General features: G+C 40.3%; 1 protein-coding gene across 1 annotated transcript in view; it reads left to right on the top strand.

Annotated features, from left to right (window-relative positions):
- The window catches only part of LOC143986721 (IgGFc-binding protein-like), a 284,689-nt gene that overhangs the window by 161,193 nt on the left and 105,517 nt on the right, over positions 1 to 17,979 (top strand). Inside the window, exons 24-31 of the mRNA XM_077485126.1 lie at positions 334 to 714; positions 829 to 1,115; positions 7,948 to 8,219; positions 8,312 to 8,353; positions 11,414 to 11,554; positions 16,316 to 16,572; positions 16,955 to 17,039; positions 17,133 to 17,165. Coding sequence (XP_077341252.1) covers positions 334 to 714; positions 829 to 1,115; positions 7,948 to 8,219; positions 8,312 to 8,353; positions 11,414 to 11,554; positions 16,316 to 16,572; positions 16,955 to 17,039; positions 17,133 to 17,165 — 1,498 coding nt within the window. The remainder of the gene's footprint in view (positions 1 to 333; positions 715 to 828; positions 1,116 to 7,947; positions 8,220 to 8,311; positions 8,354 to 11,413; positions 11,555 to 16,315; positions 16,573 to 16,954; positions 17,040 to 17,132; positions 17,166 to 17,979) is intronic.

Raw genomic sequence — 17,979 nt, 5'->3', positions numbered from 1 at the left:
CAGCCCTTTAAAGTGTGTGTCCTTTCATTACAATATATGATACCTCTTCCCACCGTGTCATTCAAGCTTCTACAGTCTATCTCTATTGTGTACTCGCAAGGTCCCTACAGTATCGTATGTGTTCCTCAATCACTGCCCATGTTGTCTCTTTTCTCTCTTCTAACTTAGCTTTTATAATCAGGTTCCCAAAAAACTGACCTTCAGTCAGATTACTTGCTCATATAATGCTCCTATTACACTGATATAAGACAGGAAAACCATTGTTGATGTACTGTTGATTGGATTATTATAAATTTGTGGATGGATTATGCAATTCTACATTTTATTTTACAGAAAAATGAAATATTCTGGAATGGGGACTGTGACAATCGATGTACATGTCAAGGAAACAATCATGTGATCTGTACAGCTCAGACCTGTGATCCTGAAGAAGTGTGCAAAGTCCAAAATGGAATTAAGGCTTGCTTCCCTGCTGATATTGCCATCTGCCATATCTATGGTGATCCACACTACATAACATTTGATGGCAAGTCATACCATTTCCAAGGAGCCTGTAATTATACAGTTGTGGAGACCTGTGGAAACACCAGTGTGTACTTCTCAATTACTACAAGAAATGAGCATAGAGGAAGCTTAACCTGGACAGCTATAAACTCAGTTGCGGTCAGCTTCAATGACCTTACTATCATTCTGGGCAAATCTAAAGTGGTGGAGGTAGGCTTTATAATAAAACAAATGCATGATGGTCCCCTCAGCGCTCAAATTTATATTTTTTTTTCTGGTGATCTTTTCCCACAGTTAATTTATTGTCCTTTTCTCTATCTTTAGCTTAATGGACTCATTGTCTCACTGCCTCTGAACCCAGCACCAGGCATCTTAATACACTTAAGTGGTTCCTTTGTTGTTGTGCAGACTGACTTTGGTCTTGAAGTTAAGTATAGCGGTGACCATGAACTCTTTGTTAAAGTAAATGAGAACTTTAAAGGCAAACTGTGTGGGCTCTGTGGCACTTACAATGGTAACCAACAAGATGACTTTCTGACACCTGAAGGCTTACTTACCCCTACATCCAATGACTTTGGAAACAGTTGGTGTGTTCCTGATGACAATTGGGTGTAAGTATAAATACAAATTTTACCTTGATCATCCTAGATCTAGACTCAATTACCAAAATGTAGGGACTTGGATGAATATTGAAACAGACATGCATGAAGTTACTGGCTAGCAAAATATTATTTTGTCAATATGGCTGTGTCACTTTGCGTTCAGCAATAAACTAGGTGTGAGCTATTGCTGTATTTTTCACTCCTGTAAACAATGACAATAGGACATGGACAAATGTGTTTGTGTGCCAAGATTATTTGCCTTTTACTAAGGCTGAGGTGCAGCAGGAACATATGAAAGCATTATTGATTACAAAATCCATCTATTTATAAGATAAATATGGAATTTAAACTATATATATATATATATATATATATATATATATATATATATATATATATGTGTGGCACTAACCCCCGAAGGAGCTGCTGGTTATTTTTGGGCTTTTGGGCTTACAGTTACCTTGTTGCACGTCTAGGGGATGTCCCATGGTAGATGGCCCAGTAACTTGAGACTGACAATAAATCCACTTGAATGGATTTTATTAGCAAAACTAAAACCATTGAGCAATCTTTCAACGGGTTGGAAAAGGAAGTTCAGGTACTCTTAATGTCAAAGTCCAAAAAAACATTAAAGAATAGCCATTCGCAGCTGGATGATCACTCAGGTTGGACAGTCCCCCTCTCACAAGGCCTACCAGCCAACTTGGTGCTTACTCAGGTACAAAGTCTTTGTCACGGAGGTTGTTGCAGAACATGTAGGGAAACTAAGCTTTAGAACACTTGTAGGATACTTGGATCTTTCAGCCTGCTTGGCGATATCCACAGGACCGGATTCTCTTGGTTACTTCAGCCCTTCCAGGCTCTTATTAAGAAAACCAACCCATATGTGGTGTTCTTCTAAAGAGTTCTCCCCTGGAATGTTAGAAGTACACTGGGTCTCTCCCGAACCAGAGACGGCACCCAACCACCTTGGAATCCTCCTTTAGCTTACTTACCTCAAGCTAGCCAGCCCGAGACATTAAAGTCGGGTGGATCCGCACCCCAGGCTATAGCCTTCTTGGGGACTGTTCAGGAGGACCAGGACCATGTAATCAGCACATCATAATGGACCGGAACCCCGAACTACGTGACGTCCGCATCTTAAATACCCTCTCCCAGAGGGCATAGCAAGGGGGCCACTCCCCCTGACGTGGCTCCGAAAGAGAGTAACTTAAGCACCTAACCATACCATAGTTCCATGCCTACCACAAGAGACAGTGCCCCCTGTGGCCAGGCTGAACATCTTACAGTCCAGTCAGACTGATGCAGAGGTCCAATTTAGACAAATAAACTCAAACCAAACTGCAGTTTAGGTAAAGTTTAACTTTGAAAAACACATAGTGCATGCTCTTCAGGAGCAGTCGCTACATATATATATATATATATATATATATATATATATATATATATATATATATATATATATATATATACAGTATCTCACAAAAGTTTGTGCACCCCTCACATTTTTGTAAATATTTTATTATATCTTTTCATATGATAATACTAAAGAATTTGCACTTTGTTACAATGTAAAGTAGTGAGTGTAGAGTTTGTATAACAGTGTAAATTTGCTGTCCCCTCAAAATAACTCAACACACAGCCATTAATGTCTAAACTGATGGCAACAAAAATGACTACACCCCTAAGCGGAAATGTCCAAATTGGACCCAAAGTTTCAACATTTTGTGTGGCCACCATTATTTTACAGCACTGCCTTAACCTTCTTTGGCATGGAGTTCACCAGAGCTTCACAGGTTGCCACTGAAGTCCTCTTCCACTCCTATATGATGACATCACAGAGCTGGGGGATGTTAGAGACCTTGCACTCCTCTCCCCCTTCCATTTGAATATGCCCCACATATGCTCGATAGGGTTTAGGTCTGGAGACATGCTTGGCCAGTCCATCACCTTTACTTTCAGCTTCTTTAGCAAGGCAGTGGTCATCTTGCCCTGTCTCCAAAGGGAGTCCATCATGCTCTGCTTCATTATGTCACATTACATGTTGGTACTTATGGTTCCCTCAATGAACTGTAGCTCCCCAGTGCCAGCAGCACTCATGCTGCCCCAGACCATGACACTCCCATCACCATGCTTGACTGTAGGCACACTTGTCTTTGTACTCCGCACCTGGTTGATGCCACACACGCTTGACACCATCTGAACCAAATAAGTTTATCTTGGTCTCATCAGACCACAGGACATGGCTTCTTCAGCAAACTGTTTGCGGGCTTTCTTGTGCATCATCTTTAGAAGATGCTTCCTTTTGGGACGACAGCCATGCAGACCAATTTAATGCAGTGTGTGGCATATGGTCTGAGCACTGATAGGCTGACCCCCCACCCCTTCAACCTCTGCAGAAATGCTGGCAGCACTAATACGTCTATTTTCCAAAGACAACCTCTGGATATGATGCTGAGCATGTGCACTCAACTTCTTTGGTCGACTATGACAAGACCGGTTTTGAGTGGAACCTGTCCTGTTAAACTGCTGTATGGTCTTAAACAGCTGTACTGCTGCAGCTCAGTTACAGGGTCTTGGCAATCTTTTTATCGCCTACGCAATCTTTATGTAGAGCAACAATTCTTTTTTTTTCAGATCCTCAGAGAGTTCTTTGCCATTAGGTGCCATGTTTAACCACTTACCCACTGGGCACTTAAACTCCCTTCCTAACCAGATCAATTTTCAGCTTTCTGTGCTCTCACATTTTGAATGACAATTACTCAGTCACGCAACACTGCACCTATATGAAATTGTTGTCCCTTTTTTCACACAAATAGAGCTTTCTTTTTGTGGTATTTAATCACCGCTGGGTTTTTAAATTTTTTGCGCTATAAAAGAAAGACCAAAAATACTGTAAAAAAATGCATTTTTCTTTGTTTCTGTTATAAAATTTAGCAAATTAGTAATTTTTCTTCATATATTTATATCACTACATATCTTTGGTAAAAATAACCCAAATTGGTGTATGTTATTTAGTCTTAGTGAAAGTTATAGAGTCCACAAGCTATGGTGCCAATCTCTGAAAATTGATCACACCGGAAGTACTGATGGCCTATCTCAATTCTTGAGACCCTAACAGGCCAGGAAAGTGCAAATACCCCCCAAATGACCCATTTTTGGAAAGTAGACATTCCAAGGTATTTAGTAAGAGGCATAGTGAGTTTTTTGAAGTTGTAATTTTTTTCCCACAATTCTTTGCAAAATCAAGATTTGTTTTTCTTTTTTTTTCAAAAATTGTTATGTTAGCAGATTATTTCTCACACACAGCATATGCATAGCACAAATTACACCCCAAAACACATTCTACTATTCCTCCTGAGTATGGCGATACCACCCGTGTGAGACTTTTATACACCGTGGCCACATACAGAGGCCCAACATGCAGTGAGTGCCATCAGGAGTTCTTGGAGCATAGATTACACATATCATTTCTTGGATATCAGTCTCTCCCCTCTCCGCTCGCACTATACCGATAGGTACAGGTACCGGACATGACGCCAGTTTGTTTACAAGTGAGTGCTCCATCATTTGACTGAGCGATCATGTAGTAAATGGCCTCTATTAGCGGTCATTTACCGTGATCCGTGATGCGCCAGGTCCCCTGGACCTGACGATCATGGATGTTCTTGGGTTCGTTCCCCAGGGGGCACATGAGAGCGGGATTCTGGGAGGACGTCATAGTATGCCCTCCCTGAGTTATCCGACCGCGGTTAACTTCCAGTGACCTGTGTGAGAGAGTGAAAGCGATAACACCAAATTTAATACCCCTGCTCCCCATTCACACCTGAGACCTTGTAACACTAACGACTCACATGACACCGGGGAGGGAAAATGGCTAATTGGGCACAATTTGTGTTCTCACTTTTGTTGCCAGCGGTTTAGACATTAATGGCTGTGTGTTGAGTTATTTTGAGGGGACAGCAAATTTATACTGTTATACAAGCTGTACACTTACTACTTTACATTGTAGCAAAGTGTAATTTCTTCAGTGTTGTCACATGAAAAGATATAATAAAATATAATAATAAAAATGTGAAGGGTGTACTCAATTTTGTGAGATACTGTGTATGTTTATATATATATATATATATATAAATATATATTCACCTAGGAAGATGCAGCATCAAGCCAATGCTGCATCTGCCCCCCGCCCAACTTCTAAGACTGAAATCTGAGTTATCCAGGACTGATAATTGCTTGGTTCTCAGTCTTCAGTGAGCAGAGAGACAGTGGTCATCAGATCATCTACTCTGCCCTTCTAGCACTCATTAGAGCGCTAATCTGTGTAGGTATTTGAGGCAGAAGCAGATGGTAAAGGCTCTCAGTTACATGTTGGCTTGAGAGGATGAACCTTCTGCTGGTCCACGAATCTGGGTGGATCCTGACCATATAGTTGGGATCTTTTCAGAGCCTGAACCAGCTCTGTGACATCAGCCAACAGCGGGCTTTAGCTGAACATGGGTCACAGAAATGCAGTACTAAGTGCTTTTCGTGGATAATAGCACTCTTCAATTTGGACAGCCTCTGGTTCCTTGTCCCCCATTTTCCAGACTTATCACACTTTAAGTACTCAGAGGGATGAGTAACTCTCTCCCTTTTATCTTGTACACATTCTCCCCGTTGAAGGGTATAACATTTCATCATACTGGTCTACTCATGTTTTGTTTTGTAGCATTGCATGCACCTGCCCCTGTTGAGTGGTATTATACACGAAACGTGTTGGGCTTTTAGGATGCTTTCTCATGCCTACTGATATGTAAAAATAGTATGTGGTGTTACCTAAATTAATATACTCATAAATAATGCTCAAAATAAAATAAATATACAATAATACACATCAATAATATGTGCAAACAGTTATAAATAAATATACCTCATAACTTGATCTGTGCAAAATAAGCTGACAACAGTGCGCAAAATCGCAATAGATGTGCAAATACTGAATGATAAATAATGTGCAAAGAGCATATAAAGTGCAAATAATTCTTCAAATATATCCGTGTATCACAATAATAAAGTGATCTAATAAGGAAATAAAGTTATTTTTGAAAAGTCCCAAAAGTGATAAATAGTACTTCCAAAAGTTGAGATTGATTCATGCAGTGAAAACTCTGTGTAATCCAACATGTTTACCTAAAGTGGCCTCGAAGTATCATTGAAGTCAGGAGATTGTCTCACCCACTTTCTGACCTAATCCCTCAGGAGAAAGGGAGTTTAATTTTCATACCTTAGATGTAAGGAGATGTATCCAGCAAAACTTAGAGCTGACAAAAACAGTAAGGAAGTCAGACTCTTTATTTATTTTGTTTTCTGGGGCAAGAAAATGGTATAAAGCATCTTGATGCACCATTGCCAGATGACTCAAGGTAACCATTGGCTAGGCCTATAAGTTGGCAGGAAAAGAGGTTCCTTTAAGTATAAAAGCACACTTTTCTAGGGCTATGGCGGCTTCTCAGATGGAAAGGGCTGGAGGGACGCCGGAGCAAATTTGCAAAGCTGCAATGTGGTCCAGTTTCACCACCTTTGTAAAACATTATAGGGTGGACCTGGTATCGGCGAATGACCAAGCCTTTGGGTGAAAGGTTTTGCAAGCCGTAGTCCCTCCTTAGGTGGTAAGTGCTTGTCTATCCTCTAATTGTGGCTGTCCTCTCATTGTGGTTGTCCTGAAAGAAAACTGGAAAAGACGTTACCAGTAAGCGTAACTTAAATTTTTTTTCCCAAAAATGAAGGGTTCCTCAAAAAGTTTCTGCGCTTTTTTTTTAACTCTAGTAAATATAAAGTGGAAACTTTTTAAAGATTCCCTCATACTTTTTTTTTTCTAGAAGTGATCATATAACCACAGGTTTCAGCTGCCAAAAGCTGTAGTAAACCACCATGATTTTTTATTTTTTTATTTTTTTTAAACCTGCAAGGTAACGTTAGAATTGCTAGTATGCATCACATACTAGCACATTATGGCCAAACTTACCTTAAAATTAAGCTATCCAGTGATGTGCTGTGACAGCTGACAGGGTTTCCATCTTTAGCAGATATTCCTTCCAGTTTTGCATCCTCTAGCTGTCTGATTGGCTGTGCTGCAATGACATCACTCCTACGCATGCGCATGGGTGCTGATGTTCACAGAATAAGACTCTGAAGGAATGGTATGGGCATGGCATTCCTTCAGAGTGCATGCACTGGTGTAGTCACCAGCCCATTCATTAGTAAATATCTCAAAAACTGTACACATTTAGGAGATATTTACTGTACCTATTAGTAACCCTTATCATTGGCTTACATGCAGGTAATATGGGAATTTACTGCCACATTAAGGGGCTTGGAGGTGGGGTGGAAAAATAGCAGTTCACTGATCTTCACAGAGAATGGCTGTGCAGGGGGGACATGTCAGCATACATCTTGGCCATTGATGGACAGACGGATGTTCTCCAAGCACAGCCAGAAAACTCACCATGCTGAGATGGATCTGCTCTCATGCCTAGCATGCTCAGTTTGAAATAGAAAAGCAGGGCAACTGGCAGGAACACAAGGTATTCCATACAAAGGAAGAAATACAAAGATAACTAGATACTTTTTAACACAAGTGCATGGTACAACAAACAAATATCAACCATATGAAATGTTGAGATAACATTCACTTTAACAAGGTTAAATGGTGACTAATAGCAACCAACCTAGTTTCCTCTTTTATAAAGCATTTTATAATATGGAAACAAAATATGAGAACCAAATTCTGCTAATATCATCTTTGTAGGAATATAATAAAAGAAACATTAAATCTTTCAATGATTTGCCTCAATAGATGTGAAGAAGACATTGTTGATCCTTTGCCATGTGATCCCACTGAAGAGATTAATTATGAAGACAAATGTAAACTGATATTATCAACCAATGGACCTTTCAAGGACTGTCACCCCCACATTCTTCCTCAGATATATTTTGAGAACTGTGTATATGACTTGTGTGTAACTGGAGGAAACCAAGATCAGTTCTGCAATGCTTTAGAGGCCTATGCTGCCACCTGTGAAATTGTCGGTATCATTGTTGGTGACTGGAGAGAGAACACCATTTGCAGTAAGTGAAAATGAAATGTTATGTAAATGATTTCAAATAGAAATATTCAAAATGCAACTTGAGACTCATTTATTGATTTTCAAAATTAACAGAAATTACAACAACCACTACAGCCATCGTTCCAACCGTGCCAGGTAAATTACTTGCACATTTCCTTTAAAATATATATGAATAAACCTATTGTTGTTTAGTTTAGGAAATATACTGAAAATCATCACCCTCTCACTCATCATTTAGTATTATGCCTGCTATCTGCTGGAGAGTAAAGAGAGAATATATATGTGTATCTTTTGTAGGACCAGGACCATATATTTGTTTTTAGTCTTACAAATATATAAATCTTTTCAGGGTGGGCATGGGGTTTATGGAGAACTGGAACCTAACTGATCAGCACCACCTATCATTTTATAAATAGATAAAATGCTGATATTTTATATCTTGCAATATACAGTATGTTAAAATGCATTTTGTTTCAAAGGCCTTTCAACTTCAAAACAATAAACCACAATTAACCATAACTGCCTCTATTTCCTCTTAGTTTATAATACACAAACAAGTATTGCATAAGGTAAAAAAGCTCTTTGCTGTGGTTTTGAGTCCTATTGAAGTACATTTGAAGCTGCCAGGTTCAGTCCATTACACTAAACACCACTCTGTATCTACATAGTTAATTATATTAATAAAGAGTCATGTAAATGCTATAGAATTCTGTTGCTCACTCCACAAAGAATCATAGTGTGGACAAGAAAATCATGTACCTGTCGGGAACAAATATACAAATTGGTAGCATGAGGGAGGGTGGCATTGTGGCTGGAGTGTCCATACCACAGGTATTCTGTCCTCAGTGCATGTTTAATTCTCTAGGGCACTGTTGACTTTGTAGCCGACAGCGTCATTGCAAAAGATGTCATATCACCATCCTGAATCACCCACTGTGGAAAAAACAGTAAGTGAAGTAAGTAAAGTAAGTAAACAAATGGGCCATTGCCATATTTGGACACTGATGTAACCAGCATACACATGCATTTGTTTACTTTCAGCCTGTACCCAAATAATCCCCAACTGATAGCAGAGTGGGGTATCCATTAGCTTTGTAGAAACTAGGGATCCCAGTGTGGGAAGCTATCATATTTGTGATAACTTACCAAGCACAAAAGGCATCCAGTCTGAGCACTGGTGTCTTTTTTTTAGTACACCAACACAGAGTTGGTCTTGATCCCCGTCAGTTTGCTTATTGCAGCTAGAATGACAGATTCTAAAAGTGGAGTACAAAAAAGAGCCAAACCTAATGTAAATTTGGTGCACAAGTCAGAAAGCTTTGACCACAAAGATACAGTTGTGCTCATATGTTTACATACCCTGGCAGACTTTTTGATTTCTTGGCCATTTTTCAGACAATATGAATGATAATACAAAAATGTTTCTTTCACTCATGGTTAGTGTTTGGCTGAAGCCATTTATTATCAAACAACAGTGTTTGCTCTTTTTAAATCTTAATCCCAACAGAAGCTATCCAAATGACCCTGATTAAAAGTTTATATACCCTGGTGATTTTGGCCTGATAACATGCACACAAGTTGACACAAAGGTGTTTGAATGGCTATTAAAGGTAACCATCCTCACCTGTGATTTGTTTGCTTGTAATTAGTGTGTGTGTATATAAAAGGCCAATGAGTTTCTGGACTCCTAACAGACCCTTGCATCTTTCATCCAGTGCTGCACTGACATTTCTGGATTCTGAGTCATGGGGAAAGCAAAAGAATTGTCAAAGGATCTGTGGGAAAAGGTTTTTGAACTGTATAAAACAGGAAGGGGTTATAAAAAGATATCCAAGGAATTGAGAATGCCAATTAGCAGTGTTCAAACTCTAATCAAGAAGTGAAAAATGAGAGGTTCTTTTGAAACCAAACCACGGTCAGGTAGACCAACTAAAATTTCAGCCACAACTGCCAGGAAATTTGTTTGGGATGCAAAGAAACACCCACAAATAACTTTAGGTGAAATACAGGACTCTCTGAAAACATGTGGTATGGCTGTTTCAAGATGCACAATAAGGAGGCACTTGAAGAAAGATGGGTTGCATGGTCGAGTCATCAGAAGAAAGCCATTACTACACAAATGCCACAGAGTATCCCGCTTACAATACGCCAAAAAGAACAGACAGGCCTCAAACCTTCTGGCACTAAGTCATTTGGAGTAATGAGACCACAATTTTGCTTTTTGGCTACAACCATAAACACTACATTTGGAGAAGAGTCAACAAAGCCTATGATGAAAGGTACACCATTTCTACTGTGATACACTGAAGTGTATCACTACTCTTTTTGGGGATGTGTGAGCTACAAAGGCACAGCAAATTTGGTCAAAACTGATGGTAAGATGAATGTAGTATGGAATCAAAAAATACTGGAGGAACATTTGCATTCATCAGCCAGGAAGCTGCACATGGAACGTACTTGGGCATTCCAAAATTACAATGATCCAAACAGAAGGCCAAGTCGACCTATCATTGGCTACAGCAGAATAAAGTGACGTTTCTGGAGTGACCATCTCAGTCTCCTGACCTCAATATCATTGAGCCACTCTGGGGAGATTTTAAACGTGCAATTCATGCAAGACAGCCCAAGAATTTACAGGCACTGGAGGCTTTTTGCTAAGAGGAATGGGCAGCTTTACCATCTGAGAAGATAAAGAGCCTCATCCACAAATACCACAAAAGGCTTCAAGCTGTCATTGATGTTAAAGGGGAAAATAAACGGTATTAGGAACTGGCGTATGTAAGCTTTTGATCAGGGTCATTTGGGTAGTTTCTGTAGTGATTATGATTTAAAGAGAGTAAACACAGTTGATTGATAATTAATGCCTTCAGGTAAAAACTAACCATAAGTGAAAGAAAAGTTTTTGTGTTATCATTCATATTCTCTGAAAAATGGCCAAGAAATCATACATTCTACAAGAGTATGTAAACTTATGAGCACAACTGTATTGTTGTGCTCATTGCAAGGCAGTGTGATATTACAAACAGAACCCATTCACATCCCATTACTGGATTTAAATAAATGTTCACATTTAAAACCAATGACAAATCAAACATATAACGCGCAATAGCACTTGGTCATGAGTTGTCCATTTTTCTTAATAAAACGTTTATAAACTAATATAAATACTTTTTTATGTGGTTTTACCTGTTGCAGAAAACTATTGCTTTGATTGTTCTTTTGATGTGGATTTATGTAACTGGAAGCAATCGATGTCTGATCACATGGACTGGACCCAATGGACAGGACCAACACCATCTGGATTTACTGGGCCCTCTTATGACCATACAACAGGAGGTAAATAGCTCTGCAGAGATTACAATAACTTAAAATGATTGCTTTATAAGTATTAAAGTATAAAAAGTTATTATTAAATCATATTTTATATGATTTCTACTTATGATGAATGTCACAAGAGACATTAGGCACTTCAGCCCCAAAACAATTTGCCCCCTTAATGACCAGGCCATTTTTTGCGATACGGGACTGCGTCGCTTTAACTGACAATTGTGCGGTCGTGTGACATTGTACCCAAACAAAATTGACGTCCTTTTTTCTCACAAATAGAGCTTTCTTTTGGTGATATTTGATTACCTCTGCGGTTTTTATTTTTTGTGCTATAAACAACAAAGAGCGACCATTTTGAAGAAAAAAAAACAATATTTTATACATTTTGCTATAATAAATATCCAAAAAATGTATTTCTTCATCAGATTAGGCCAATATATATTCTTCTACATATTTCTGGTTAAAAAAAATCGCAAAAAATAAGCGTATATTTATTGTTTTGCGTGAAAGTTATAGCGTCTACAAAATATGGAATAGATTTATAGCATTTTTATAATTTTTTTTTTTACTAGTAATGGCGGTGATCTGTAATTTTTAGCGGGACAGCAATATTGCAGTGGACAGATCAGACACTTTTGACACATTTTTGGGACCATTGCCATTTATACAGTGATCAGTGCTATAAAAATGCACTGATTACTTTGTAAATGTCACTGGTAGGGAAGGAGTTAAGACTAGGGGGTGATCAAGGGCTTAAATGTGTTCCCTCGTGTGTGTTTCTAACTGTCTGGAGTGAGACTGACTAGGGGAGGAGACTTATCGCTGTCCCTAGTGGGAACAGACAATCTGTCTCTCCTCTCCTGTCAGAACAGGGTTGTGTGTGTTTGCACACACACATCCCTGTTCTTGCTCTCATGCCCACGATCGCGAGTGGCCGGCAGACATTGGGTCCCCCCGCTGTGCATCAGGCGCAAGCCTCCGGCAGCACGCACCCCTGCTATAGCTGATTAGAGGGCTGATGTACAACTATGGCGATTTGCGGGAAGAGACAACCTGCCACAGTATAATGACGGTGGCTGGTCGGCTATTGGTTAACTAGCTGCAAAAATGTTTGTAAAACAACTAGAAGAATTATGACTATTGATGAAGCAAATTAAAATTACTCAGATATGGCCTGGATCAACCAGGCTTGTGTTCATAGTTTAGTTGCTTTTACGCCTATCTTAGTTTTCATACATGGTTAATAATACAGTATGTGCCTTGCTTATAATAATAATAATACTTTTGACCAGGTTGATTTATTGGGTTGTGGATCTCACCTTGTTCAGCCACAAATTGGTGGCATAGTGTATTTTTTTTAATACAATCTTATCCCAAACCAGGGGCGGACTGACAACTGATGGGGCCCCAGGGCAATAGGGGATCATGGGGCCCCCTTTATCCCCACCCACACACAAGCCACACCCTCACAAAGCCCCACATATATATTGCACTGCTACATTACATGCATTGGTCAAAGAATTTCTCTACTGTATGTTCCAAATAAATGTTAAAAGAGTTAAGAAAATGAAGAAAAATAAACTCACATTAATCATGTACATGACACGAGGCTGTGTCTCCTGTGAGCAGAATCATGTACAGGTACTTGATTCTGCACTTGCAGGTCTGTGCGCTGTTTGATCTGCTGCTGCTGTGATTGGACACACCGAGAGCTAATCAGTGGGTCTCGTGGACCCGATGTCCGCCAGGCCCGACAATCATTTCTAACAGAGGCAGAACGGTGGTCTGCCGATGTAAATAATCCCCAGAGAGCCTCCCCCACTTACATCAGGGTCCCAAGAGAGCCCCCGATCCCCTTACATCAGGGTCCCCAGAGAGCCCCCCCTTACATCAGGGTCCCCAGAGAGCCTCCCCTTACATCAGGGTCCCCAGAGAGCCCCCCTTACATCAGGGTCCCCAGAGAGCCCCCCTTACATCAGGGTCCCCAGAAAGCCCCCCTTACATCAGGGTCCCCAGAGAGCCCCCCATGCATTAGGGTTCCCAGACTTAAAGCCCCCCAGAAGTTCCCCTGTACCTGGCTGTCTGTGCACCTCCAACCCCCAGCACAGGGGGAGGTGGGATGTGGCAATCGGCAGCTCTATGGTGCATGTGGACCACAGGATCTCCCTGGGGCTTGTAGTTCTCTTCCTGATTCTGTACAGTGGAAAGGGGAGGGGCCTCTGACCCGGGCAGCAGTCGGCAACAGTGTACAAGCAGAGAAACTCACTTGTATGCTGAAGAGTGAAACTTGTAGCTGCCTGGGTCAGAGGCCCCTCCCCTCTCCACTGTATACACTCTGTAGGAGAAATACTAGGCCCAGGGAGATGCCACGAGCACCATAGATCTGCCGATCACCGCCTCCCATCTCCCCCCACGGCATCCCATTCCCAAACTAAAAGCCAGAGGTGCAAGGGGAGATTCTATGTCTTGGGCCCCCCCACAGTGGCAGAACAGCGGGGTCCAGTCACAAGTGCGACTGCAGCTACCCTGAAAGTTCCACCGCAGCACTGCCAGCAGCATACCCCTAGATCCGACGAGCATCTCTTATGCCACATACACACGACTGGACTTTTGACAGCAAAGGTCCGACGGAATGAATCCATTGGACAATTCGATGTTGTGTGGGCTCCATCGAACTTGGGGCGCGGTCACCCAGTGATGTCATCCAGTGAACCCGCCCCTTATGACATCACAGTCCCAGCCCTGGGACTGTGCTTCCTTTTCTAGTCCCGCCGTAACTTATTTTAGTTTAGTTCGTGTATGGGCAAGTCCGTTCATTTGGAAGTCCTCCGTAACTCTGCCGAAAGTCTGTCAGGTAGACCGGCGGACCTAGTGCGCTGGAAAGCCAGGTCGTGTGTGGGCAAGTCCACTCATTAGCAAGGTCCATCGGAACTCCGCCGGAAGTCCGTCGGGAAGTGAGTCGGACCTAGTCTGCTGGAAAGTCTGGTCATGTGTACGCGAGTATAGGAGCGTCTCACGGGCCCCCTATTGGCCGCAGGCCCTTGGTCGGCGTCCGAATGCCCAAATGGTCAGTCCGCTCCTGTCTCAACCTAAATATCTTGGTTAGAGGATAGTGCAAAGTATACATGCTAATTTTGAAAAGCTTCTAAAGTGACTAGATCAAGAAAGGCAGGTTCTGCATCCTGGGAACTTCAAAAATTCTCTCTGCGGTGTTTAGGGGTGGCTTACTCAATACCATCTCAAAACCCCTCCATTGGCTCATACATGTATTATTCTTCGTGATAGACCAACAAGAAGTAGAAGGGTGCAGGAAGCAGGAGAAGATGTGTTGTCACTGACACTCCAGGGTAAAATTGAGATTTCATTATGAGATCACCATAGGATTTCAGGCTCCCTGTGCTATATTACATTGCTAAGGTACTGTATGTGCAGGAATCAGACTATACCTAGTCATCTTAAATAGAAAAATAGATTGCTGTGTTTCAGGGAAGAGATATTAATTATTCATGAACTTTCTCAGTATAACATTATTCAACTATTTCCTAATTATCTTAAGCAATTCAGACGCTCCATTTCAAAAGTAAACTTTACTGTTTTTAAAGAAAGGTTGTACTAAGAAAATGTGGAGTCTCTGCTTTGCATACCTTTTCTGGGTGAGATTGATAATTTTGAAGCCAGAGACAGCCAGGCAAATACTACTCATGTAAGAAGGTCAGTAGTGACGCCACCTAGGCACAATATCCTGATAATGTTTTTAGCCACTTGCCATCTGCCCCATAGCAGTTTTACTGCTACAGGGCATCTCTCCTGTGCAGGATCACCTTTATATACGTGATTCTTCACTTCTGCCTGCAGGGGGTGTGCAAGCTCAGCAGGCGTGCCGCTTCTGCTGTGAATAATCATAGTAGAAATTCGATCTGTGCTGGGCAATCAATATTCTCCAGCACCTACTGATCGTTGCTAAACCCCACAGAACGGGGATCTGATGTAAATAAGGCAGACCACAGTTCTGACATGGGGAAGGGATGGATTCTGTGTTCCTGCAAAGCAGGGGCTGGAATCCATCTCTTCCATTAGTGAAAACAGCACATATAGTACACAAAAAATACTGGCTAGGCACACCGTTAACCCTTTAATCACCCTAGAAGTTTAACCCCTTCCCTGCCAGTGTCATTAGCAGCGATCACTGTATTAATGCTACTAGTCCATCTATAAGTCACTGATCGCTGCCATTAATAGTATAAAAAAATAAATAGAAATTCCACAAAGATATCCCATAGCTTGTAGATGCTATAATGTCTCCTTGTAAACCAATCACTATGCACTTATTGGGATTTATTTTTTGCTCAAAAACATGTAGCAGACATTGGCCTGATATGTATGAAGAAATGTGTTTTTTTTTTTTATTGGATATGTTTTTATATATAATTTTCTAAATTGTTGGTCTTTTTTTGTTTATAGCGCAAAAAAGATAAAAAATTGCAATGTGATCAAATATCACCAATGGAAAACTCTATTTGTGGGGGAAAATAGACATACATTTTATCTTAGTACAGTGTCGCACTTTGTCAGTTAAAGTAACGCAGTGCAGTATTGCAAAAGATGGCCTGGTCATGAAGGTGGTAACTCTTCCAGAGGTGAAGAGGTTAAAAAATAAACTAGACTGTACAATGTAATGTGAATCCTGGGGAGGAGCTAACAATATGTAATGTCTTGCTGGTGTTAGATTATCTTATATTCTTTACATGTGTTTTTTCTATGCATATTTAGGTGGACATTACCTCTATATCGATGGACGGTATTCACAAGAAGGAGATTTTGCAAGACTAGAGAGTCCTGTCAATAATTTCACTGGACCTCACTGCTTAAGTTTCTGGTATCACATGTATGGTGTGGCACAATATATGAGTTTGAAGGTGGCACTACTAACATCAGATGGGTTGGTCTATGCTTCCAACCTAGAAGGAAATCATGGAGATATGTGGCATTTGGAAGAGATTTTTCTACCTGACAGTAACATCAGCCAGGTATTTAAACTGCCCAGATAAGTATGTGTAATTGTTGATTTTGTATCTTACCCACTGACATTAAGGCATAAACAATCCCTTAAAAAATCAGCTAAAGTTTGGTAAAGGTCCACTGTCATGCCGTAGCAAATTTCGACAGTTGTCTGTTTACCTTTCTTACTGAGCATCCTGGAAGCTCCTGGTCACATGGTGCCCTGGTTGTTCTTTTAGTTAGAGCTTGCCCATTTTTTAGGTTCAAAGGCTGCTCCATAGGCTGTTTGGTATGTAAGCTACACAAATGTCTAACACTTGAAGGCTCCTGCTATGACCTATTAGTAAAGATTTTCTTATTTAATTTCAGTTTTGCATTGACATCACTAGCAATCATTTGATTTTTTCACAGATTTTTATTGAAGGAGTCAGAGGTGAGGACTACCGTAGTGATGTTGCTGTGGATGATATCTCTCTTATGCCAGGATATTGTAAAGGTAAGCAAAAGTGTTGTGGTAACAGTTCATATGTGGTGCAAGATGATTTGTATGGTAATCTGAAATAAATGTATATTCTTTTTCTTTTATCAGTACCCACACCACCACCACCAACAACCACGACCCGTAAGAAAACATCTACCACTCTTATATTTACTCTAAATAGTATTAAGACAATTGGCTAAAGACATTAACAGTCGATCAATGTAAAAAAAATAAAAAATATTTGGGAAAGTTATGTTTTAGTGCCTCACTGTACTGTCCAGAATAAGACATCCACAAGCCAGTCTCTACATGTTAGGCTGTTCATCTTGCAATAGAGTTTTTTCAATTCCTTTTTATTAAAGTTTAAAAACAGTACAGATATGTAATTTTGATCAACTTATTTATAAGAGAAACACGCAAGTATCTCTGATTCAACACATCTATAAAGAGATAACATAGACAATATACATGACCGTTTTAGTAGTTCCATATATATATATCATGCCCTATCCATTTATTGCTAGTCAAGACTCAACTTAAAGATGCATAACCTTTTGGTTTGTCAAGTGGATAGCGCAATGTTAAAGGTACATGCCTTATGAACAGTATATCTCAATAGATAAAGTATAAATTAAAGGAAATAATTTAGAACAACTGTAACTAGCTCACCATGATGTACAATAAGCCCAATAATACACTTTATTCAGAGCCCTTCGAAGATTTGGTTTTACGTTTCTGATAATTTAAAGATAGAATCCGAATAGCTCCACTCAGTTTGGAAAAGTTTCAAGCCTTGATTGTTAAGTGTGGTGAATTTCTCATAAAAGTAGTGAGAATTAACCCTTCTGATTACTTCCGAAACATTTAAAGTGTTAGACTTCCAAGCAAAGGTTATTGCCAACCTTGCTGCTATGGGGATAATATGGGACGCTATAGTCTTGTACTGTATGGCAAA

This window comes from Lithobates pipiens, unplaced genomic scaffold (assembly GCF_037356315.1).
Source record: "Lithobates pipiens isolate NorthernLeopardFrog02 unplaced genomic scaffold, aLitPip1_a1.2 Scaffold_18, whole genome shotgun sequence".
Lineage (NCBI taxonomy): Eukaryota > Metazoa > Chordata > Amphibia > Anura > Ranidae > Lithobates > Lithobates pipiens.
This window is presented reverse-complemented; position numbering and strand designations above follow the sequence as displayed.